We start from the raw sequence: 24,487 nt of genomic DNA, 5'->3' as shown, positions 1-24,487 counted from the left end.
CACAAAAAAGACACTGACGGATGACTGAGATCTTGTTTTTAAAAACAAGACCCTGAGCTCATGTAAGATGAAGTCAGCCAATTAGCAGCTTAATACCAAACACAAACCTAGAAAAATGCTATGTTAACAGTGAAGGGGGAAGTTACTTTCTTCTATCATGATCCCCTTTAGAATTCACTTGGATAACAAACATCTCTGTACATAAAACTAAAATTGATCTAATTGGTTGCAATAATTGTCTCTGAACAGTAAAATTGACTCAGTTTTCATTTATCCTTCAAAAGCTGTGGGCCTGCTCCCATTGAACCATGTTTCTGAATTCTATGGGAGCAGGACTTGGGCTGTTATTGGCGGGGGAAGGAGGGGTGGGAGAAGGTTAAAGTAAAATAGAACAGTTTAAGATAAATCATTAAGTTCTGGGGAAAATATGTATTTTACTCTACGCAGAACACCCTGTTCTTCATGGCATGTCTTCTACTCTGGTAACAGTCCCAGGGCATTTATGGAAGATGTTTGTAGTCTAGGATGCCATAAAAGCCAAATGATGTAACATTCACTTAAGTGATTACACTTTATAATATAAACAACAGAACTGACAGATGCAGAGACAAATTCATGAATTACTACCAGTTTAGTTATTACTATTCAGTACCCACTCATTTAATACATTTCCCTGATTTTCTTATGACAACATTCTCCCCCCCTTCACTCTCTTTTGGATTTGTGCAGCCCGCTGATGAGAAGAGATCACCTACAGGTGCCCTGGGGATCCAAGTTGAAGGACATTTCAAGAGGAACAGAAGCAGAAGCTGTCTGGACACCTGCTCCCTGCAACACTGTGATTTTTGTCCTCCCTATCTGTGGGAGCTTGGCTCCAGTTGAAGTCATACTGCCACGGGTTGAGTCCTCCTATGGCTGCTCATTTGGGCAGCTATGGGCTCATGCTAGGCGGGGTGGGTGTGCCTATGCAAATGAGATCAGTCCCTGAAGTTCTTTTCCACAACTTGCCACAACTCACCACCAGATGTCGGGGTGGAGCTCATCCTGACTCTGCTTACATTCTCCTCCCAGCCGAGAATTTGTCATCCCGACAAATCACACTCCCTTTATACCAACTCATTGGTTTCCTCCAAAGGGCCTCAGGAAGCCCACTTTAGCTTCCACAAGCCTGTGTGCTAAATGTATTGGCTCCTCACTAGTCACCCCAGGTGCATCATAAGTTAACCGTTTTACTGCTCTATCGCCCTGTCTCATCTATTGAGAATCTCTGTTGCTGTGGTAGGAGGGACATCCTCTTGAGCGACGGATGGAGAGGTTTCTTTCGAGGGTCCCTCGGCTACTGGCGTAGGCCCCTGCACTGCTAGTTCTAACACTGGAGGGTCCAAGACATCCTCTACCTGTGTGTCTCCACTGTCCAACCTGTCTGTGTCATCACATGGGGGTCCCATCAGCGGCACAGGGGTGTTAGAAATGGGCCTAAATAATTCCGCCATGGGGTTTAGGGCGGAAGAGGGGGAACTCTCTTTAGTTTCAGCTGATCGAGACTGAAATCTTGTCTCCATTCCAGGATACACCATGGTTGTGTCTTCCTCCTCAGACTCACTCACAGATGTGCAGCATAGGGGCCGGCTGTCCATGTTGGATGGTGGCTTTGGTCTAGCACCTTTATCCTGCCTGGTTGCCCTGTTGTGGCCCATCTCATAAGGGGTGCCTACCAATTCCCCCACAGGGAGCAAAAGGTTTCTATGCACTGTCTTTATTGGCCCTGGACCCTCTTCAGGTTTGATCTTGTAGACCGGCAGGTCTCCCAGCTTTTCCATCACCAAATAAGGTATTGCCTTCCATCTGTCAGTTATCTTGTGTTTGCCAGCAATACCCAAATTTTGCAGCAGAACTCTGTCCCCCGGCTGGAGCTCCTACAAACGTACCCTAGCATCATATCGATGTTTCTTGCGGTCTGCATTCTTCCGAGCCACAGATGAAGCTAAGTGATAAGCATCCTGTAGCTTTTCCCATAGTCGGGATATATATTGCTGATGAGTTTCATAGCTATCTCCATCCTCTGATACCCCAAAGCACAAGTCTATGGGTAATCTTGGTTCTCGCCCAAACATCAAGAGATATGGGGTGACTCCCGGAGCATCGTTCTTTGTGGCATTGTAGGCATGCACCAGAAATGTGCCATGTTGGCTCCAGGTTGCCTTCTGCTCTGGTCACAAAGTCCCCAACATATCTAATAGGGTTCGGTTGAACCTCTCTGGCTGAGGATCACCTTGCGGGTGATAAGGCGTTGTCCTAGACTTTTTAATTCCCGCTACCCTCAGCACCTCCTTCAGAAGGTGACTCTCAAAGTCCTGCCTCTGATCCAAGTGTATCCGGGCTGGGAATCCATAGACTGAGAAATATTTGTCCCACAATACCCGAGCAACAGTGGTGGCCCTCTGATCACGTGTGGGATATGCCTGCGCATACTGTGTAAAATGGTCAGTCACTACTAGAACGTTCCCAACATTCCTCCTGTCTACCTCTAAAGACAAGAAATCAATGCGTACCAGTTCCAAAGGTTTGTTGCTGGTGATGTTCTTGAGATATGCAGCCCTTGTGGGCAGAGTTATCCTTTGAATACGTCGAGCGCAAGACTCACATTTCTTGAGAACATCTTCAGCCATCCAGGGCCAATAGAACCTACTACAAATAAGTTCCAGGGTCCTCTCCATCCCTAAATGTCCAAAGTCATCATGCAGGGCCCTCATGGTCAGGGCTCTGTACTCTTTTTGGCAGTGCTTGTTGCTTTTGTAAAGGGTCGATGGTCATTCGGTGTAGCACTCCCTGAATCAGTTTTAGTTTGATCCATTCTCTTAATAGTAGTTTACCCTCTGGGTTAGGTGGGACAACCACATCTGGGCTTCGCCCCTCCCTTTTGGCAAGTAGTGTATCACGAATGTCAATATCTTGCAGCTGGGCTTCTTGCCAGTCAGCTGCATTGAGCATGGGCAAGGGAGATTGGTCCAATGCAATATAGTTGACTGAAGCAGAAGGCACGCTTTCAGGAGGCAGGCCCAAAGCTTCTGCAACACATCCATGAAGGCTCTCATGGGCCTCTGGCTCTCGGCGACTCTCACTGCAAATAGTTCTCACTCCATCTGTGGATATCACAGCAACTTCTGGTGCCTGCAGACGCCTGGACAATGCACCTGCATCTACATTGCTTCTCCCTGATGGGTATTGAATGCTGAACTCATAGCTAGCCAAGGTGGCCACCCATCTCTGCCCTGTAGCATCCACCTTAGCACTTGTTAACACATAAATCAGTGGATTGTTGTCTGTCCACACCTGGAACTGAGCACCATACAAGTAGTCTCGAAACTTCTCGGTGATGGCCCATTTCAAGGCCAAGAATTCCAGCTTGTGGGTGGGATAGCGAGTTTCACTATCAGACAATCCTAGGCTGGCAAAGGCTACAGGTTTACATTTGCCTTCTACTTCCTGGTACAGGACTGCTCCCAGACCCTCCAAACTGGCATCAGTATGCAGGATAAACAGTTTGCTTGGGTCAGCAAAGACTGGGACTGGAGCATGAGTTAGGCAAGTAATGATTTCTCGAAAAGCCCTTTCACATCTCTCATCCCACCATGGCCCAAATGGTTCGAAGGGGCCATAGTGTCTCTGCACAGGAGGCTTTGGGGACCTCCCCTTATTCTGGGTCTTAGATTTGTTCTTGCTGGACTGGTATCCCCTGGTAAGATCATTCAGAGGCTTTACAATCGTAGCATAGTTTTTCACAAATCTGTGGTAGTAGCCACTAAATCCAAGAAATGTCTTGAGTTCTCTGTAGTTACTTGAACATGGCCCTGTAGTGAGTGCTTCTATTTTATTGGGATCAGTACTCACACCCTCTTGGGACACGATGTGACCCACATACTTCACTGAGGTTCTGCAGAACTGGCATTTGTCAATTGAAAGCTTCAGACCATAATCCTCCAACCTATCAAGCACTTTAAGAAGTCTTTCTTCATGCTCCTCTAAGGTTCTTCCAAACACAATCAGGTCATCCAAATAAACTAACGCTTGTAGTAAATTCATGTCTCCCACAACTTTCTCCATGAGACGTTGAAATGTGGCAGGTGCTCCAGAAATCCCTTGAGGCATGCATTCAAACTGATAAAACCCTAATGGGCAGATGAAGGCTGTCTTCTCCTTATCTTCTTCTCCCAGAGGGATCTGGTAGTATCCACTTCGAAGATCCAACACAGAGAGCCACTGGCTTCCCAACAAACAGTCTAAGGCATCCTGAAAAAAGAAAAGGAGTACTTGTGGCACCTTAGAGACTAACCAATTTATTTGAGCATAAGCTTTCGTGAGCTACAGCTCACTTCATCGGATCATCCGATGAAGTGAGCTGTAGCTCACGAAAGCTTATGCTCAAATAAATTGGTTAGTCTCTAAGGTGCCACAAGTACTCCTTTTCTTTTTGCGAATACAGACTAACACGGCTGTTACTCTGAAATAAGGCATCCTGGACAACCACAGTACAGCTGTTTAGGGTGCAGTAGTCAATACACATCCGGATTTTCCCATTCTTTTTACGGACCACCACAATGGGTGAGGCGTATGGGCTGCGGGACTCTGTAATGATGCCATTCACAGCCAGCTCCTGAAGATGATGTTGCACATCTTCCATCTCAGAGAGAGCAGTCTTCCTGGATCTCTCCCTGAAAGGTCGAGAGTCATGTAGTCTGATGTTGTGCTCTACTCCTTTTGCACATCCCACATCCCACTCATGCAGTGAGAACACTTTGGATCTTTCACAAAGTTTCTTCCTCAGGCGATCTTTCTATTCCCCGGACTCTGGTGAATCTCCAAAGGCAAACTTTGCTGGGTCTATTGCCGGAACTTGAGTTGCACACTGGGGTTTTATAATCGACTCAGGCTCAAAGAGGTCTGCTATCTTTTGTCCTCGCTTCACAGCAACAGCACGACTCGTTTCATTAGCAATCAGTATTGTCACCCTTTCTTGGGCTTCAGCAGGTAGGGTTATGACTCCACTGGGGACCAGCACTCCTTCAGGGAGCTCTCCTCCCATCAGCTGCTCTATCATTGCTAACGTCCGTTTACTGCCTTTCAGCCAGGTACTCATGACAAGCACTTCTTGCTCCGTCCTTGCAGGCGCTACTAAGGGGGTCGCGCCTGCGTACTTCAATGCCCCAATCTGTAGCTCAGATGTCTCCCTTTTAGCACTCTCAATTTTCCTATAGGCTTCAGCACAAAGCGTATGGATCATCAGGGTATTCAGGTACTGGTCCCCAGCCCGTCTTCTGCACTAATCCACGCGTACCTTGAAGAGACTGAAGTTGGTCCCTATCAGCACAGACACATCAAAGGTCCCTTTAGGATCAGGGCATATTAAGGCAGCTGTGTCTACCTCTTCTCTTACCGTAGCCACCTCCTCTGGGAATTCCAGGTGCACTATGACATACCCTTGGTAGGGGGAATTCATCCATGCTGAGGCCACATAGACCAAGGCTAGTCAGTGGCTGTATAGGCAGGTGCGTAAGCATCTGTTGGTAGAATGACTGAAATATAATAGTCACTTGAGATCCAGTATCAAGCACTGCTTTACACTCCACCCCTTCAATTATCACCGTGACCTCTGCTCAAGGCCCTATCAGTCCTGCGGGGATCCCAGCTGGACAGTCTTTTCTGGGGGAATCTTCAAATCCTGCAGGTGGTCCCCATCCTCAGACCCTCTGGCAGCTACCGGATCTCTCCCAACTGATCCTCAGCTTTCCATACGCTAAGGAGGGATTTTCTTCATTACGGCACTTGGCAGCACTGTGTCCATCCTGACCACATCGGTAGCAGAAGAATTGTCCTTTCCCCCTTCGCCTGGGTGGGAGGGTGGATCTAAATGCTGACTTCTCCATCGCCACAGTTTGAGGCTCCTTATTCATGGAAGTCTTAACTTGGTCAATGGTGCTTTGCAACTCAGCTATCCGTTCTGTTAGGACCTGCATTTGTTGGGCAAGTTCCTCTCTGGTGCTCACCATCAGTACACTGGCCATTTGCAGTGGTGTGGTGCTGGCTGGCTCTGATGTTTGGGCTTCCCAAAACTCACTGGCAGCCTGCCTTTCTTCCTCCTCTCTGACCTCTTTTATCAGCTGGGAGTAACTTGGGGGATGTTCCTGTCGTTCTCTTAGCCGGAGATGAAGTAGAATCGGGTTCTGATACTGAGTTCCTCTTACAATTTGAGCCAGTCTGGTCCGATCCATCTGCTCAGCAGTCACTGCTCCCCTCGTGACAGCTCTCTGAAGCAGTCTCTCCAGCCTCTGTATATAGGCTGAAGCCTTCTCACCCCTTTGCTGTCGGGAATTAAGGAACTTACAGTAGCTGTCTTCAGGGCCCTCTACGCTCCAAAAGGTGTCAAGGGCCTCTAGGCAGTCCTTCACACTGACCCCAGGGTCAATGAGCTTCAGGGTGCGAATCACATCCAGTGCTGGGCTGCCAAGGCTCTCTATTAGGCATCTTTGTTTTTCTGCATCTGGTACGGCCCACTCTTGCAGCATTTCAGTGGTATGCTCTAACTAGCGTTCAAACTCCTCCTCCCCAGCAAATAACCTTAATTTATGACAAGAGTTTGACGCAGCATAGGACTGCACAACCTTTTCCAGGGTTTGCCTCAGTGCTTTTGTCCAATCATCGGCAAAGGCTGCAGTCTCTAAACTAGAAGCTGCTGAGCCGGGGCCCAACAAACCTGACATATTAGCCATTATACAAACAGAACTTTCCTCTAAATATAAACACAAACAAAACAAAATATAAATTGTTTCCCAATGTAGTGGATCACTCAACAGCTGCTTGTGAGGGGTACTGATCCAGGGATCCTGGACGAGCCCCCAAAAATGTAACCCTTCTGCCCGTCAGAGGTGGCAGCAACAAGGGCCGGGTTCAGTATCTAGGGGATCCATTCCAATAACACAATGCAAACCGGCTCGAGCCCCCACCCAGTGACCTGGGACAAATATATACCACCCCCGCTGGGCGCCTCCAAGAGGCAATACTTCCCCTCTCGCAAGCACAGCATCTGAGTGTAGCAAAAGCCTTTTAATAACAGAGAGAAACAATGTGGCATTATGTTGGGGAAACACCACCAACAGAATTCATAACACAACCCATGAGCAAAAAACCCACCCCAAGCAAACTGGGGCGTGTCCTTTCCCTTTGGTTCTTGAGTCCAACAACCCAAAAGTCTCTGCCCCTGGTCAGTGCAGCACTAGAGTTCGAAAGTTTAATTGCAGAGTTTTACCTTCCAACCTGGGTGGAGATGTGGGGAGGGGCTTAAGGGGCACCTTATGTGGTCCAAAGTCGATTGCCCCACCTCTCCATGGGGCGGGGCTTGGCTCCGCTCCACCAGCTGTCCCACGAATCGCTCTGCTCTGCCAGCCTCCCCCATGACCCACTCCAGCCATCCCGCAAACTGCTCTACAATATATCTTCAGGCTCCCCCACTACTTAACACAACACTTAGTGATTTCAGCTCTCAGTAAGTTTAGCTCTTTTGTGATTTCAGCTTGTAGTAGGGGAGCCTCAGTGCTGATGCACCATTGGCCCAAAACGAATTCAGCTCAGCAGCCTGTAACTAGATTCCTAATGGAATCAAAATTAGCTCTGATATTCCACAGTGAAGAGAGGAGGAAGTGCAATTAGCATGTAAGGCTAAGATCAATTGTTGGTAGTCTCTTGGCCTATCAAAGGCCATGATCAAGTGTCTTGATGCTTTTGTTCTTTTGGCCTCAAGATGAAAACCTTGTCTGTGTCTCTTGGACTGTGAAGTAAAAATATTATCTAAGTTACACCTGTCCCCAGCCTCTCTCAATTCACTGAGTTTTGGAACCCAGGTCCCTTGCCTAACGAGTGCTACTTAGTTGATGGCGAGTCCCTCCATCATAACAAAAGGCCAAGTACAGTTCCACTGTCCTTGATTCATATAATCAGGATAATAATTTATTCTTCCTGCCCCAATAACAGAGAAACTGGGGATCCCACAGCAGCCAAAGTGACCATTTGGGCAGCTATAGGCTCATTCTAGGCGGGGTGGGTGTGCCTATGCAAATGAGATCAGCCCCTGAAGTTCTTTTCCACAACTTGCTACAACTCACCACCAGATGTCAGGGTGGAGCTCATCCTGACTCTGCTAACACTAGAAATCATCTCCCTCTCACCGAAAACTCATGGAGCCCCTTTCCTCTATGGCATCAATGGAAAGGTATCTGTGGTACCAAGAAGTTGGTGGGGAATGGTTCTACAGCGGTTTCTTTCTTCTACACAAGCAAGGGAGAGCTGCTTATGGAAGGAATACTGCATGAACGTATAGAAGGGATGCTCTGGCTCAAGACTGACTTAAGGATGGTGTGGCTATTACACTCTTTATTCTATATACGAGGCACCCAGTACCACAATGATTGAAATAAAAGGGAGTTCTTCAATGTGGTTTTCTGGTGCAATACTGCAAGAATAGCACTTGATATATTGCAAGTAACCTTTGGCTGCTTCCAGATACTGGGACAAGGCACCTTCTCGGTCTCACCAGCCACAGCTGTTTTTAGCCTGGGTGAGACGGGCTTGGGGTAAAACAGTCCCTCTTGGCTGCACAGGGGTAGTCCATCCTTCTCTCAGACAGTCTTTTGGGCTTGTTTTTCTTCCTTATGGGACGGAATGCCTCCCCCTCTTGGTGAGGCTTGCTCTCTTACTGTTACTTGCCTACAAGCAGCTTGACTCCTTCTCTCTCCCTTTTCTCCCATTAGGGGAGGGTTTAAAAAGGTCTCAGGCAGCCCTTAGTTGGAATCAGATGATCTTAATTGATCTCAGGTAACTCCCTCTCAGCAGATCCTAATTGATTTCTGGTAACCCCTTCTCAGCTGAACTTGATTGACCTGTAGTCACCCCTCCTCAGTTGATAGGGAGGAGGGCCTTTTAACCTTCTGGGACTGTTTTCTACCCTCCACCCCACCCCCACCCCCCATGCAGCCCTCTGTCCTGAGTTTATCACAATACATTGTGTTTTTTTCTGATAAGTATTCTTTTGGTTTTTTTTTCCCTCACACTGCCCCCTAGTGGCCTTAGCTGTTTGACAAGAATAAAGTGTTTATCACCTAACTACATTAAGCAATTTAATTTAGGCTGCTTACCAGAAAGAAAAATCATAATTCAACCACTAGGTCAATATCAGTGGGACATGCAAATAGTCAACACCTCTGAAAATTTAGTCCTCAGAGTGTGGAATAGGATTAAAAAGGTAAGCATATATATGAATCTCACCTCTCATATCTACATTATGTCTAAGATATTTTCACCCGAAGAATTATTCCCAGGGAAAGAGAAAATGAAACTAGGAGGAAATATTAGAGAAAATAAAAAACCCAATAGAAATACAATTAATGTTATTTCATAATCTGTAAAGAAAAGAATTATCAGAGCAATTTACAAAAAAGGCACTGTTTAAGAAAAACACATTAGTTTTAATGATAAATGTGAGAAAGTGCTCAACATCATAACAGCACCTGATAAGTTTGTCAATATATAACATTTGTTTATTCTGTACCAAAAGCAGTGCTATGGCCTGAAATCTGAAATGCAATAAAAAATTCAGATAGATTTACTCACACACCTATAAAGCTACCATCCACGGAAATTATACCACCTAAAAATGCTGAAAAAATTGTAATTCTGAAGGGAAGTTAAAACGTATAGCATGCTTCTCTAAAACTAAAAACTTTTGGGGGAGTGCACCAGTGGTAATTCCAAACATTGAAAAATCAGAGTCAGGCCCCAAAAAATCATGAGGCTGATTTAAATTATATTTTAAAAAAATGGGTTCTTTTCATTTGCTTTCTAGTTTTGGAATGATTAGGCTTAAAACTTTCAAGTTTTTCTCTGCAACCCTGAAAGCTAGATATTTACATTTTTAAAATATTAAAGCCAAGATTTTGATGCAATTTTCTGACTTTGAGAGCTAAGGGTTTAAGAAAAAACACCACTAAATTGTGACACGGGATTAAACTACAAGATTTGTCAGCACTAGGTGAGGTTTGTGCTGCTATTAAAAATTTAATCAGGCTACGACAGATTCAGGTTTGTAACTCTGAAATAGTCCTTGGATTTGAAAACTCAGAAATACAAAATGGAAAGCCATTAAAAACGCTCAAAATGCTCTCCCTAATAGTACAATACACTATTGCCATAGCTCCTGATCAGAACAGAGGCAATTCTGTGAATTTCAAATTGCACCCTTCCATTGGATGCATATGAGATGTTTGCCCTACTGTTGCAAAAGCGCCTCCTTTAACTTGGGGGAACCCTGAACATCTTTGTCTATCATAAGTGCTTACATGGCCCACGCATTACTGGAATCTGAATTGTGACCTGAGAGTAACCCAGTCAGACAACAAGGAGCGCCCTGGAATATAACAGTAAAACTCAGCTGGTCTGACCCGTTCAATACACCTAACATACTGTGATATTTATTTGAAATGTGTCTTGTAATATATTACTTGAAAAGTAACAACATGCTGGTCATTAATCACTGTGAAATGTATGTACTGATGCTGTCTGTGAAATTATGGATACTTTCTGATATTACATTTTGGAGACTGTAAACAGACCAAGGAGGCAAAACAGGTTTTTTTATCCAGAAACAAAGGTCCAGCATCTAAGTGGGGTGCCATCCGTGAAACACTGGGGTCCCTCTATGAGAGCATGAGGGTATGCTGGGGGAAACTGTTCAGAGGCAAAAAGTAACTGGTATCAGAAAAACGAATTTAGCTAATATAGAAGTTTAAAGCCTGAGATTGCGTCTTTCTCTATTTTCTGTGTAACTTGTGTTTGTTTTTCCTTACTATTTTATTTTTGAATCTATTATTTTTTTATTAAATAAACTTTTTGTTTATCTTTACCCCAAACAGGTTGCTGTGCAAACAGTGTGGAATGTGTGTCCCAAAGTGAACTGATAACCTGGGGAATAGGTTTCATTCCTTTGGGGGTGATGAACCAGAGGGGAAAAATCCAAGTGTCTAAGGGTTTAGAACACAGGGGAGGCAGATTTGGGAAGTGTCAAGATTGGAAGGGCTGTTGGTGTCACCCTGCAAGGAGTAACTAGGCTGGTGTCATCCAGGGTAAGATTTTTATGCTTTTGGGCTGGCTACTGGTTTCCTGGCTCTGAGCCATAGCAGCATAGCATTAAGGCACCCAAGGTTACAGGGCAGATGGTGACAGAACCCCTTACTGGTCTGGGTGATCCTCAAAATTTCACAGCACCTCAAAAGCTTTTAAAGTACTATCCTCACATCCTCTTGTCAGATAGGAAGTACTATTATCTGATTTTACAGAGTCAGCAGGGAATTGAGGCACAGACAAACTAAGTGACTTACCCAAGGTCATACAAGAAGTCTGGGACACCAAGAACTTGAAGCCAAATCTCTTGAGTCCTAGGCTAGCACCCTAACGTCATTCCTCTCTCAGGAGCTATAGGAGGTAAAGGGCCTCTGTGTAGGTGCAATGCCACTTGTCTCTATTTTGCTATTAGGTCTCGCCAGCTGTACTTTTAGAGGGTCCCCTGGGTGTGGCTGTGCTACTTCTAGGTGTAGGAAAAGCAGCACGAGTTAATAGCGATCATTCTGACTGAAAGATTGTAGACCTCTTCCATTAGAACAAAAAAGATGTATGGGGGTGGGAGGAGAGGAGGGAAAGCATGCTATTATCCTCTGTTGATCAGCACATGCAGGGAGACACAACAAGCACTTTGCCAAATATAATCATTTGTGAGAGAGTAGTGGAATGCTGGGCATCATGATTTTTGGTTTCTACTGATAGCTCTGGAACCAGATTGCAGAATAGTAGTTACAGACAGTATAGTTAAATATAATATCACCCCTTTCTGGATAACCTGTGGGGACTGAACCTTGTTCAATCTCTGGGCACAAAAGCATAGGCCTCTATCACATCAAATAAAGAACCACACCTCTTACCAGAGAAGTACTAGGAGAGTCATAAACCTCTATAAGTGGTGTAGTTGCTTGGGGTTGACACAGTTACACTGTGTTAGTGTGGGTAACAAAAGCACCTAATTTAGCATGTTCCTTCTGAAAGCATGTGTGGCAAAGTGCATGAGTCTTAGCTATTATGTTAATGGCCTGGATTCTACTCCGAACTGACACCGTGTATAGAGTCCAAGGCCAGAAGGGACCATTGTGATCATCTAGTCTAATCTCTTATATTACACAGAACTCCCCCAAAATAATTCCGAGAGTGTATCTCTTACAAAAACATCCAGTTTTGCTTTAAACATTGCCAGTGATGGAGAATCTGCCACAATTATTGGTAAATTTTTCAAATGCTTAATTCCCTCACGGTTAAAAATGTATGCGTTATTTCCAGTCTGAATTTGTCTAGCTTCAACTTCTAGTCACTGGATCATCTTCTATCTGTCTGCTAGATTGAAGAGCCCATTATCAAATGTCTGTTCCCCATTCAGGTACTTATAGAGTGTGATCAGGTCACCCCTTAATCTTCTATTTGTTAAGCTAAATCTCCTTGAGTCTATTGCTTTAAGGCATGTTTTCTAATCCTTTAATCATTCTTGAGGCTCTTCTCTGAACCCCCTCCAATTTATTAACATCCTTCTTGAACCGTGGACACCAGAACTGGACATACTATTCCAGAAGCAGTCACATCAGTGCCAAATACAATAACCTCTCTACTGCTATTCGAGATTCCCCTGCTTATGCATGCAAGGATTGCATGAGCCTTTTTGGCTGCAGCATTGCACTGGGAGCTCATGTTCAGCTGATTATTCACCATGATCCCCAACTCTTCTTCAGAGTTACTGCTTCCCAGGATAAAGTCCCCCATCCTGTAAGTATGGCCTACATTCTTAGTTCCTAAACTCTTAGTTGTCTTATCTGTGAAATGGATGAATGACAGTTATTTCCCACCCGTGAGTATAGGACTAACCCCCAGCTAATAATGATGAAGCACACCAAAAAACACTAACAGCAATCATGGAAAAAATGGGACTAGAACACAAGGTCTCTCATCTTGCAGTTTAGCAGACCTCCTAAGCTGCAGGGCTCTCTGTGGGTGCATGTATGGGATGGGCTCCTTTCTGATTTTGCTTCTCCAAAATCACATGCAGGCTGGAACTTTTCACATCATTGCAAGACTGCTTGCTGCAGGGACCAACGTTGCATCACTCACTATAAATTTGCAACACTGAAGGTTTTCCCCAGGCAGGGACAAGATATTCTGAATTCACTGATCACCATTCCATCGTGGAAGCCGAGTTTCCCTTACTTCTGCAAAAAAAATATAAGACAGCAAAAACAATCCCCTAAAGTAGTAGATCTCTCAGATGGTTTATGGAAGCTTTATGCCTTCAAACAGGCATCCCGCTGGCTTTGCCATAAGACTCATTCAGGAACTGTGCTGCCATTGGCTCACTCCTCCTCCAGTTATACTGTAGCAGCTATAGAGAGATGTCTGAGCATTCATGTTTCCCCAACGAGCATTATTACTCATCTGGATTTCTGCTCGGAAATCGACAGGGAGCATGCCATGCAGATTGGCTGGTCTGCTTCCTCCCAAAACCCTACAGAGAACAAAGTCCACAGAAATCCAGTGGAGGAGTTTCTGGCCTGGGGGAGAGTTTGTGGAGTTGAATCTCCACCCTTCTGTATCCACACAACAGAAACCCAATTGTTTCAGTTCCCTTCTGCTTCCAGAAGTACAGGGCAGATTTTACCTGACAGTGTCCTTTTAAACTCAGTTGCTTTGCTTTTTTTAAGCTTGCCTTTGAATTTTTTATTTACCATTTTGCCAAGCAGGATCTAATTTGGAAAGACAAAATTTACAAACTGGATTCAGATCATGCAGATGTAACGGTGATGATACACGTTGGGCCAGATCATCTGATATGGGCAAACTACATTTGCCACCAGACTGTTGGGGCAGTGGTATCTTTTAACCACCTTTTATGCCACTCCTATCCTAGAGCTGAGTGGGAATCTATCTGGTCCCTATCTGGCTGCTCATGACCCTAGCAGGCTATTCCAGCAGCTGGAAATTTGCCTTTCTTATTGCTGTATCCCCTTCACTTGAGGGCCTGGAATGAGGGTGGCACAGGAGCCCCATGAGCATGTCTCTATATCATCCAACCAATCCAAAGGGGCCAGATTTATTGGCTTTACAGCTGCTTTCTCACTGCTAGACCAGCACCCAGAATCTAGACCTTTATTTCTGGATTTAGTTCACTATTTCTCACTTGGTGGATTGCCACACCCACAGGGATTATAGGGTCACAAGGTGTTGAAATTGTATTACAATCTGAAGCAAAATCTCACTCTTCCACTCCCCTCACCTCTTAAGGCCAAGTATTCTCTGTCAACCTCTTGAAACACAAACACAAATAAATTATATAGGATTGTCATTGTATCACTGATGCATTATTTACTTTTACAGCAAATGTAAGGAGTTTGCAAAAATGTTTGACTTTGAATAAAGAGTAGCCAACCTCAAAATGCTGAGAAACACTTGTTCAGTGGTATTGTTATTCCTCTGCTGTCTCCTTGCCACTAGATATCTTGAATAGTTCAGTAGTTCTCAAAGCAGCAAGGACCCCAAAGTAGGTTGCGACCCGATTTTAATGGGGTTGCCAGGGCCAGCATTAGAGTTGCTGGGACCCAGGGCTGAAGCTAAAGCCCTAGCTCCAGCCCCACCTAGGGTGGCATGGCTCAGGCTGTGACACCCTCTCCATCCCACCCGGGGCAGTGGGGCTGGGGCGGCGGCCCCCTCTCTCCCACACCTAGGATGGTGGGGCTCGGGCTCCGCACCCCTCCTGGGGTCATGTAGTAACTTTGTTATCAGAAGAGGGTCACAGTGCAATGAAGTTTGAGAATCCCTGTAATAGTCAATACTATTGCACTTGGATTACGGTGCTTTACTGATACTAGAGTTATTCCACAAAAGAAAATTTTATAATCATATCATACCAGAATGTCATACCTATTTACAAAATGTGAACAGAAACAATATACTTGTGCCAGAACAGGATTAGAAAGGTTATTTAACAACTTTAAGATCCAAATTCTACAGCACCTCATTGTGGATAGCTCCAACTGAATACAATGAAAGTTGTATGCTCATAGCAGTTGCAGAATCATGCCCAAAGTAATACTGGTACATATTAATTGAAAACACATGGGTAAAAGATAACATTTACTTTATGAAATTGTCACCCTGATCATAGTCATCCAGAAAGAGTGACCGATTGTCCTGAAAAGGATTGATTCCATTTAAATTAAACTGTCTGAAAGATTAGTTTAATCACTTATAATTAAGGCTGCGAGTCTTTCATGGAGGTCACGGATTCTGTGGCCTTCTGGGACTTCCGCAGGTGCAGCAGCTGGTGCAACTGACCCCAGGTCCGCCCAAGCAGCTGGGGCGGCCCCGGGGCCAGCTGCACTGGCCACTGCTCTGGTGACCCCAGGCAACTGGTCCTGGGCACTGCCCTGGAGCAGCGGCGACAATCCATGCCACTCCCAGCCTGCAGGAGCAGCAGCGGTGGTGGGACTCTGGGCCGCCCCCGCCTGGAGCAGCAGCAGCAGCAGTGAGGCCATGGGTTGGCCCCCCACCCAGGAGAAGCAGCAGCAGTGGGGCCCTGGGCTGCCCCCCACACATCCCAGGAGCAGCAGCGGCGGCAGGGCCCCGGGCTGCCCTGTACCCTGAGGAGCAGCAGCATTCACTGGAGCACCCGGCCACCCTCAGCACCTAAGAATTAATTAGCGGTATTTTTAGTAAAAGTCACGGAGAGGTCATTGCCCGTGACTTTCTGGTTATTGCTTGTGACCTGTCTGTGATTTTTACTAAAAATACCCATGACTAAATTGTAGACTTACCTATAACTGATAACAGTTGTTAATTTAGTAGACAACCTGATAACCGAGTTAAAATATCTCCTTCTATTATACAGTAACCTGTAACAACCAATGGATATATAACCTGATTTCCCATCACCTTGAATCTTGAGTATATACTGCCATCTGTGCAAAGTGGGGGTAAAATGCTACCAAGTCAGAATGGTAGTATTTCTCAAGCCCTTTGAATAGGGGTCTGACTACACACAGTGCAAGGCACTGGCCAATCAGGCTCATATGCCTTGTCTACATTAAAGAAATTAGGGGTGCTTTGCACCATACAGTCCCTCCAACATACCTGTAATGCATCCATACACAGAAGTACTCCCAATGGTGCACAGCAGTTACAACTACCATTTGTATTAGGCTTGCTTTGAGAAAGGCTAACCACTGTGAGATCCTCCAACATGTCAGTCTCCCCCACACAATTCTGTTGTGAATGGAGACTGCTGGCATAATAGCCCTACCAGCGCAAATAATCCTTTCATTATCTTTCCACAATGTCCCAGTCACTGCTTTGATTGCCTGTCTAGTCTACATTCTGCATCATGAAATTTACCTGGCCAGCCTATGCAAATGTCTAGGAAATTGGCACAATGTACACCTAGTCTTGTTGGGAGTCATGTGTTCCATCTATCACTCCTGCTTAGTCTGGAAATCCCACTATCCCAAATCCCTCAATCTATGACACACTGGCCATCCAGTTCACAAATCCCTGCAGCACAGTACATATTACTATGACAACAGCACCGACTACGGAAGTCCAGCCTTGAACTGTGTGAATGTGGGGCTGTCATGTTATATGGAATCATAGTCCTTCTAGAACAAGAAGCAAAACTTAAACTGAATGAGCACGGGCAGTGTGGAGACATAATACGGTCGGAGACATAATACTGTCGCTCCTAAAGCTGGTATTATTCCACCTGTTCAATTACCTATGGTTTAGGCTACAATTTTGAAAAGAGCCTAAAGGAGGTAAACACTCAAATCTGTTAGGCCCTTTTCAAAATCCTAGCCATAATTCTCTAGTATTCATAGACAATATAAAGAAAAGGGAAGTTCATGCAGAAGTCATACACAATATTTATTAAGCATATATCAGAAGTCTATTAATAATAACATCTAGCTCTTATGTAGCATTTTTCTTTTGCAGATCTCAAGCACTTTACAAAAGAGGTCAATATCATCATCTCTATTTTAAGGATGGGGAAAGTGAGACAGCAGGAGGTGAAGTGACTTGCCTAAGGTACACCCAAGTACCAAAGATTTCATAACAGCTTCAAAGACTGATGTCAGAAACTTGTAGGTGACTGGTTAGTGTAACATGCAAGTGGGCATCTCACCACAGTTGAATGTAGAGATAAGCACATACTGATTGCTTTCCCCAAATAATTTCTGAAATCAGTGGGTACTGTAGGTTCTCTGCATCTCTGACAATCAAATCACATTTATATGTGACCAAATATCTATTTAGATTTCTAACCTTATTTCCCTAAATTAAAACATTTTTGGACTTTAAGATTTAAAATTAAGCCTTCATTGTAAAATGAGAGCTTGTGTTTAAACCAGAGCAAGGTAATGCCCTGCTTGCCTCAGGTTGCCAACAATTTCTGCAAGCAAGCTGAGACATTGTTCTGTCATCCATAAACACTAAATTGAATATGGCACAATGGCAAAAATCTATTTGGCTACATTCTAAGCAGACAGGCCAACACAAGTTATAAATTCTGTGAACTTCTGGCAGCCCTTTGCACTTCACAGGTTTTATAAGTTCAGGCCCTATGTCATATCTTCGATTCACAACTGCTAAAAAAATACTGAGCCATAGAATATCAAGGTTGGAAGGGACTGCAGGAGGTCATCTAGTCCAACCCCCTGCTCAAAGCAGGACCAATCCCCAACTAAATCATCCCAGCCAGGGCTTTGTCAAGCCTGACCTTAAAAATATCTAAGGAAGGAGATTCCACCACCTCCCTAGGTAACGCATTCCAGTGTTTCACCACCCTCCTAGTGAAAAAGTTTTTCCTAATATCCAACCTAAACCTCCCCCACTGCAACTTGAGACCATTACTCCTTGTTCTGTCATCAGCTACCACTGAGAACAGTCTAGAGCCATCCTCTTTGGAACCCCTTTTCAGGTAGTTGAAAGCAGCTATCAAATCCCCCCTCATTCTTCTCTTCCGCAGACTAAACAATCCCAGTTCCCTCAGCCTCTCCTCACAAGTCATGTGTTCCAGTCCCCTAATCATTTTTGTTGCCCTCCGCTGGACTCTTTCCAATTTTTCCACATCCTTCTTGTAGTGTGGGGCCCAAAACTGGACACAGTACTCCAGATGAGGCCTCACCAATGTTGAATAGAGGGGAACGATCACGTCCCTCGATCTGCTGGCAATGCCCCTACTTATACATCCCAAAATGCCATTGCCCTTTTTGGCAACAAGGGCACACTGTTGACTCATATCCAGCTTCTCGTCCACTGTAACCCCTAGGTCCTTTTCTGCAGAACTGTTGCCGAGCCATTCGGACCCTAGTCTGTAACGGTGCATGGGATTCTTCCGTCCTAAGTGCAGGACTCTGCACTTGTCCTTGTTGAACCTCATCAGATTTCTTTTGGCCCAATCCTCTAATTTGTCTAGGTCCCTCTGTATCCTATCCCTACCCTCCAGCCTATCTACCTCTCCTCCCAGTTTAGTGTCATCTGCAAACTTGCTGAGGGTGCAATCCACACCATCCTCCAGATCATTTATGAAGATATTGAACAAAACTGGCCCAAGGACCGACCCATGGGGCACTCCACTTGATACCGGCTGCCAACTAGACATGGAGCCATTAATCACTACCCGTTGAGCCCGACAATCTAGCCAGCTTTCTATCCACCTTATAGTCCATTCATCCAGCCCATACTTCTTTAACTTGCTGGCAAGAATACTGTGTCAAAAGCTTTGCTAAAGTCAAGGAACAACACATCCACCACTTTCCCCTCATCCACAGAGCGAGTTATCTCGTCATAAACATTGAGTCTCATTAATGTCACTATTTCCTGGCCAGTTGGTATTTTTACAGTGGATTTTTTTTTTTAACGTAGGTTATAAATGCCTCAGGGAACAGACTTTTTTTATTTTTTCTGTGCTAGGATTATCTAGGCCCTGATCCTTATGCATATGCTTAATTATTTTGTGAGTAGTCCAACTACTCAGGGTAGTAAAGTGACGTATGTGCATAAATGTTTGCAGTATTGGCATACTATTGTGCTATATATAAATGATAAAAATGATAGTTTATATTATTTTCTTTGGTGGTTTGATTTGAAGGGGAAGATGGCATCCTGCCAATGTGTTGGGATCTTTATTTTGTAATTGTTTGGGTAACTGGCTGCTGAATACACCAATCCCACTGCTTCTTTAGTCCTGCCCATTTTTAAAAAGGATGGGTGAACAAAATCATCTTCAGCAAGAAAACAATGTATCATTCCAGTGACACTCTGTATCTCAAAATACTACCCTGGAACCCGAATATTCACCACTGTGATATGGTTATGATATGTTTTATACAAAGTATGCCTAGTGAGATATCATTTGAGAAGTCATGATCTGTTGAACATTACTATCCTGTTGTGTTACCATTCTATGTGAAGTTATGAAGTTTTGCTATATGTGTGTTGCTGAAATGTTGTGATTCTGGGGTATGCCCAGAGCTGGCCTTTCAGGGGCAACAAAGGAGCAACTAAGCAACTAACCCCCCCCAGACAGATTTACATTAGGACTAGCCAACCATGGGTTGATGGCCCATTAGGTAGAATCCACTCTCCCAAGGGACCCCTCCAAAAGACATGAACAATGGAGGCCCAGAGTCTCAGCAGGGCACATACAACATATGACACCTGACTATGTTTAAGACAGTATTTTTCCATGCACATGGATAAGGCAGTATAAATTGGAGTCTGTGACATCAGCCCAGGGCCTCTCTCCTCTCCCACATACTCCAAAGACAAGAATGCTTGGAAAAAAAGACCTTGCAGTGGAGAGGCAGGGCACAGGCTGAGCAAGGAATTCAGCCAGTGTATTAAGAACTGTGAACTACTTACAACACGTAGCAGGGTGAGAAACTGCTTGATTCAAATCTTATTTAGTCTGAAGATGTAGAGTTTAGACTGCTATTTTTTTATTTATGTAATCATCTTTGACCTCTATGCCTACCACTTATAATCACTTAAAATCTATCTGTAGTTAATAAACTTATTTGAATGTTTTATCCTTACAAGTGAGTTTGTCTAAAGTGCTTGAGGAATCCACTCAGATTACAAAAGCCAATGTATGGCCACTATCCTTTCACGAAGTAGTGAACTAATTAATGAACTTGCATTGTTCAAGAGAAGGTCTTGATCAGTGTAAGATAGTACATTTCTGGGGTGCAAGGCTGGGGAGATTTGCTGGTGTCTCCTTCTGAATAGTTCACAAGTGGCTTGTCATGCATTCATACAATTTAGCTGGGTGTGTCCCTGCATGTTGTTGGCTGAGGAGGGATCACAGCACCTGGAGAGTTTTGCTGCTTGTCACTAGCACAGCATTGTAAGAGACAGCCTCAATTGGAGAGTTAAGGCAGCACAGCAGTCCCAGGTTGTACCATCTGTCACAGTTCCCCACTGCCATTTTCTCTTGCTCCTTCAAAAAGGAGTCCAGCCAGCTCCTCAGTCTGTTTTGAAGGACACACCCAAAGTGCAATCTGTACCCCATTTATGGCCCATGGTACTTTAAAACGCAGCCTGTTCCCATCTTCATTAAGAGCGATGTACTACAGGGAGATCACGCGTCCCAACATGCTGCATCCAGATGGAGCATAACACGCTGGGTGGGACTCCAGCCTCCTCAGGCTGCACTGTAGTTAGCTGTTTCCCAACCCGGCGGCACCAGACACATCCCGGATGACCGCGCAGAGCCCCGGCAGCAGGCAGATCTGCATTACCACAGACCCAGCACTTCCAGAGGGCTCGCGCGGTTGTGGTAACGGTGGGACACCCTGGCAGGGGCCACAGAGGAACAGAGGCTAAGGCCAGAACTTGGGACCACCAGATCACCCAGGGGCCTCCGGGGTATCACAGGCCGCCAACACCACGGCTCCATCCACCCACCCACCCAACGCCCGCGTCCATCCCAGCGACCGCGCGAGGGGCCCCGCACAGGCGCGGAGGCCTCGAGTTCCCGCCCGCGAGGGGGAGACCGCGCGCACAGGCCGGCAGGGAAAAGCCGAAGGAAGCAGCCTCGTCGCGGTCCTTTACCTACGTCATGACATCCCTGCGCGGCGGCGGAAGGGGAGGGAACATCAACGGCTCCGGGGCGGGGCCTCCGTCGCCGGAATGGGGCGGTAACAATAGCCGCACGAGAGACGCCTTTTTCCCCTCCCCCTCTGCGCGCGGAGGTAGGAGGCTCCACCCCCGCTCCGCTCCGCGCGGCGCTCGTGCTGCAGTGAGTGAGGGGCGGCAGGGAGGAGGCGCGCGCGCGCGCGCGGAGGTGGGGCGGCCGGCCGGCCGGCGAGGGAAAGATGTTTGAGACTCTGCGCGAGCGGCTGCTGAGCGTGCAGCAGGACCTCACCTCGGGGTGAGTCGCGCCGGCCTGGCCCCTCCCCTCCGCGCGCGGAGCCCCGGAGGGAGAAAGTTCTTCCAAGTCCCCGCCGGGGACAACGGTACTCGGGGGCGCGCGTGAGGCCGGGGGGGGGGCGCGCGTGAGGCCGGGGGGGGGGGCGCGCGTGAGGCCGGGGGGGGGGCGCGCGTGAGGCCGGGCGGGACTCGGGGGCACGTTGCCCCGTCCGGCAGGGTCGCAGCCCCCCCTTCCCCCCCCTCCCCCCGGGCGGTTACAGGCTGAAATCCGGACAGTGGCTCAAAACCGAAAGTTTCAGCCACCGTTAGCCCCATGTCCCGGTCTCTGCCCCACTGCTCCTAGGGGCCCGCCCAGACCCCGGGGGGAGCCAGTGTCCCATGCCCAGGCTGTGACCCGGGGCGGCCGCGGAGCCCCCCCCCCCCTCCCCGCGCTGTGTGGGGGAGAGGGCGCTGGCTGTGGCTATCCCTGCGGCCAGGGCCGGCTCCAGGCACCCGCTTTCCAAGCAGGTGCGTGGGGCGGCATTGAGAACGGGGGGCGGCCGGCCGTGTCCTCCGGCGGCTGCTTGGGGCGGCGAAATTGGTAGAGCCGCCCCTGCCTTGCGGCACCGGTTGCAGCCTCGGGAAACTTCCGGGCAGCTGCGGAGGCTCCGGCTGGGAACCGCTGCTCTCGGAAAAGGCCGCTTCCTGGAGAGCGGTAGGGCCCAAGGGAAGGGGCCCCAGCGCCCCTAGTTCCGGGCTGTGCCTCCCCGGCACCGCCCCAAGGCGCTGATGCAGACCTGTCACCTGGGGCGCCCCCGGCCCTTCATAACCCCCGACCGCCGCCCACGGGCACGGGGCTTGCAACGCTAATAGACGGAAACGGGAGGCGGTGAGAAGTGGTTGGAGGCGCCGGGGGAGCGGGCGCGGGGTAACTCTGGCGTTTGGTCGTGTTCACGTTGTAGGGAGTGGGGGAAACGGGAATGGAGACGTGTTGGCGTGTGGTAAACATGGTTTGAAAGAACTGACCAGCAAAACTTCCTGGACCAAAGTAGCGATTTGATTGGCGGCCCTGGAGTTGACACACCTCGCTAAAAGCTCGTTAGCGTCGCTGCCTGTAGAAGGGGTAACTGTCACGTGAGGGGAGGAGGCGGGAAGGAAGGAATGGCTCCACCCATGCTTTAGGAGTGGGAAGGGAAAACCAAAAGTAGAAATCTGAGCTTCAGTTTAATTTGCCCCACATCCTTGTATTTACAGGAGAAAGATCCCACTTACCAAAAGATAATGTTCCCCCAACCACTTTCTAGAACTTTATTATTTGCAGTGGTTTCTGACTTATGGCTGCTTCCTGTGGACTTGTCCAGCCACTTAGGGATCTGATAAATAAATCTCATAGAAAGTCAGTGGGATGTAGGAGCCTAAGGCTTGATTTACACTATACAACCTGATGACATAGCTGCACTGAGGTAACACCACATGTAGATGCAGCTATGTCAACAGAAGGGGGCTTCTGTCCTCCGTTGGAGAGGTGGTGTTCCTACACTGATAGGAAAAAAAGCTCTTCTGCATTTTCACTATGGGGCTATGCCGGCATAGCTCTGGTGGTATGGTCTCTGTAGCATAGGCCATGTCTAAGGTACAAAATTATGTTAACCTAACTTACACTGGCAGACAGCCCCCGCAATTATTAAATTGCTTGTCTATGTGCAGACTTCCCTCCTTGTGTAGGTGCAAAAAGAAAAGGAGGACTTGTGGCACCTTAGAGACTAACCAATTTATTTGAGCATAAGCTTTTGTGAGCTACAGCTCACTTCATCGGATGCTGTAGCTCACGAAAGCTTATGCTCAAATAAATTGGTTAGTCTCTAAGGTGCCACAAGTCCTCCTTTTGCGAATACAGACTAACACGGCTGCTACTCTGAAACTTGTGTAGGTGGTGCATGTACTCACCAGGAGTATTTGTATTGATTGTATTGTCAGTGTGGGGCATTGTGGAACAGGTCTTGAAAGCCAGTTATCAGTCGACATAAGCAATGCAGTGTCTACATTGACACTGCATCGGCCTAATTACATTGACCATGACTCTATGATGCTCGGGGATGTGGAGTTAGTAAATTGGCATACAGAGGCACTTAAGTCAGTGGGAGCCAAATTTAAGTGAGGACAGTTCTATAGCTAGATTGATGCAAGGCAGCTTACGTTGCGCTAGCCGTGTAGTGTAGACCAGGCGTAGTCTTACCCTCAGTCTCTTTTGAAAATGGATCCAGGTGTGTTTGAAAAATGTTATCCTTTGTTCTTATACTGACACTTGAATTTAGAGCAGGGGTTCTCAAACTTCGTTGCATCGCGACCCCCTTCTGACAAGGAAAAATTAGTACATGACCCCAGGATGGGGGACTGAAGCCTGAGTCTGCATGAGTCCCACTGCCCAGTGTGTGTGTGGGAGGAAGGGTAAAGCAGAAGCCCAAGGGCTTTGGCCCCAGTAAGTCTAATGCCAGCCCTTGCAACCCTATTAAAATGGGATTGCAACCCTTGAGAACCACTGATTTAGAGGATTATAAATTTGCACCATTGTTGGAAGGGTGAGAAGTCCCTATCTTTTTGGTCTGTAGGTATTGCTTTACTTGCAGTTGAAGCGCCTGAAGGATTTTACTACCAAAAACAATGATGCAGTTGTACTAGTGGTAATGCAATGGTGGGAAATTTCCCAAAGAAGTTTTGTTGACATGGGGGAGTGGGAATTTTCAAACACGCCTAAGACCTTGGCTGCATAAGAAAGTTTTTATGATGTAACTTCTGAAGTATAAATTGATAGAGTTGAACAGGTATAAACTCCCTGCCCTGGTGCAGAAATTTTTATCCTGATATAAGATCCTCTGTGGAAACTCTTATACCAGAATAAATGGGTTTCTTTGGTTTTACATATGTTGCTTGGGAAGGGTTTAAGCTAAACCAA

At 46.6% G+C, this 24,487-nt stretch overlaps 2 protein-coding genes across 9 annotated transcripts in view; one reads left to right on the top strand and one right to left on the bottom strand.

The window, feature by feature from the left end:
- LOC140906966 (maestro heat-like repeat-containing protein family member 2B) overlaps positions 1–21,428 on the bottom strand; it is a 70,151-nt gene extending 48,723 nt beyond the window's left edge. For all 3 annotated transcript variants that reach the window (XR_012157318.1, XR_012157317.1, XM_073331959.1), the window contains exon 1: positions 21,238–21,428. The gene's annotated coding sequence lies outside the window, so the exon portion shown is untranslated. The remainder of the gene's footprint in view (positions 1–21,237) is intronic.
- The window catches only part of DTNBP1 (dystrobrevin binding protein 1), a 182,551-nt gene continuing 179,463 nt past the window's right edge, over positions 21,400–24,487 (top strand). For 3 of the 6 annotated variants that reach the window (XM_073331954.1, XM_073331955.1, XM_073331953.1), the window contains exon 1: positions 21,400–21,556. In XM_073331954.1, the coding sequence (XP_073188055.1) occupies positions 21,501–21,556 (56 nt within the window). In that variant the 5' untranslated portion in view covers positions 21,400–21,500. Of the gene's footprint in view, positions 21,557–21,576; positions 21,642–22,261; positions 22,424–24,487 lie in introns of those variants that run through there. The other 3 variants (XM_073331956.1, XM_073331958.1, XM_073331957.1) reach the window with 3 other exon arrangements.

This window comes from Lepidochelys kempii, chromosome 2 (assembly GCF_965140265.1).
Source record: "Lepidochelys kempii isolate rLepKem1 chromosome 2, rLepKem1.hap2, whole genome shotgun sequence".
NCBI classification, from domain to species: Eukaryota; Metazoa; Chordata; order Testudines; family Cheloniidae; genus Lepidochelys; species Lepidochelys kempii.
The sequence above is the reverse complement of the archived record's forward strand: the minus strand, read 5'-3'. Positions and strand labels throughout refer to the sequence as shown.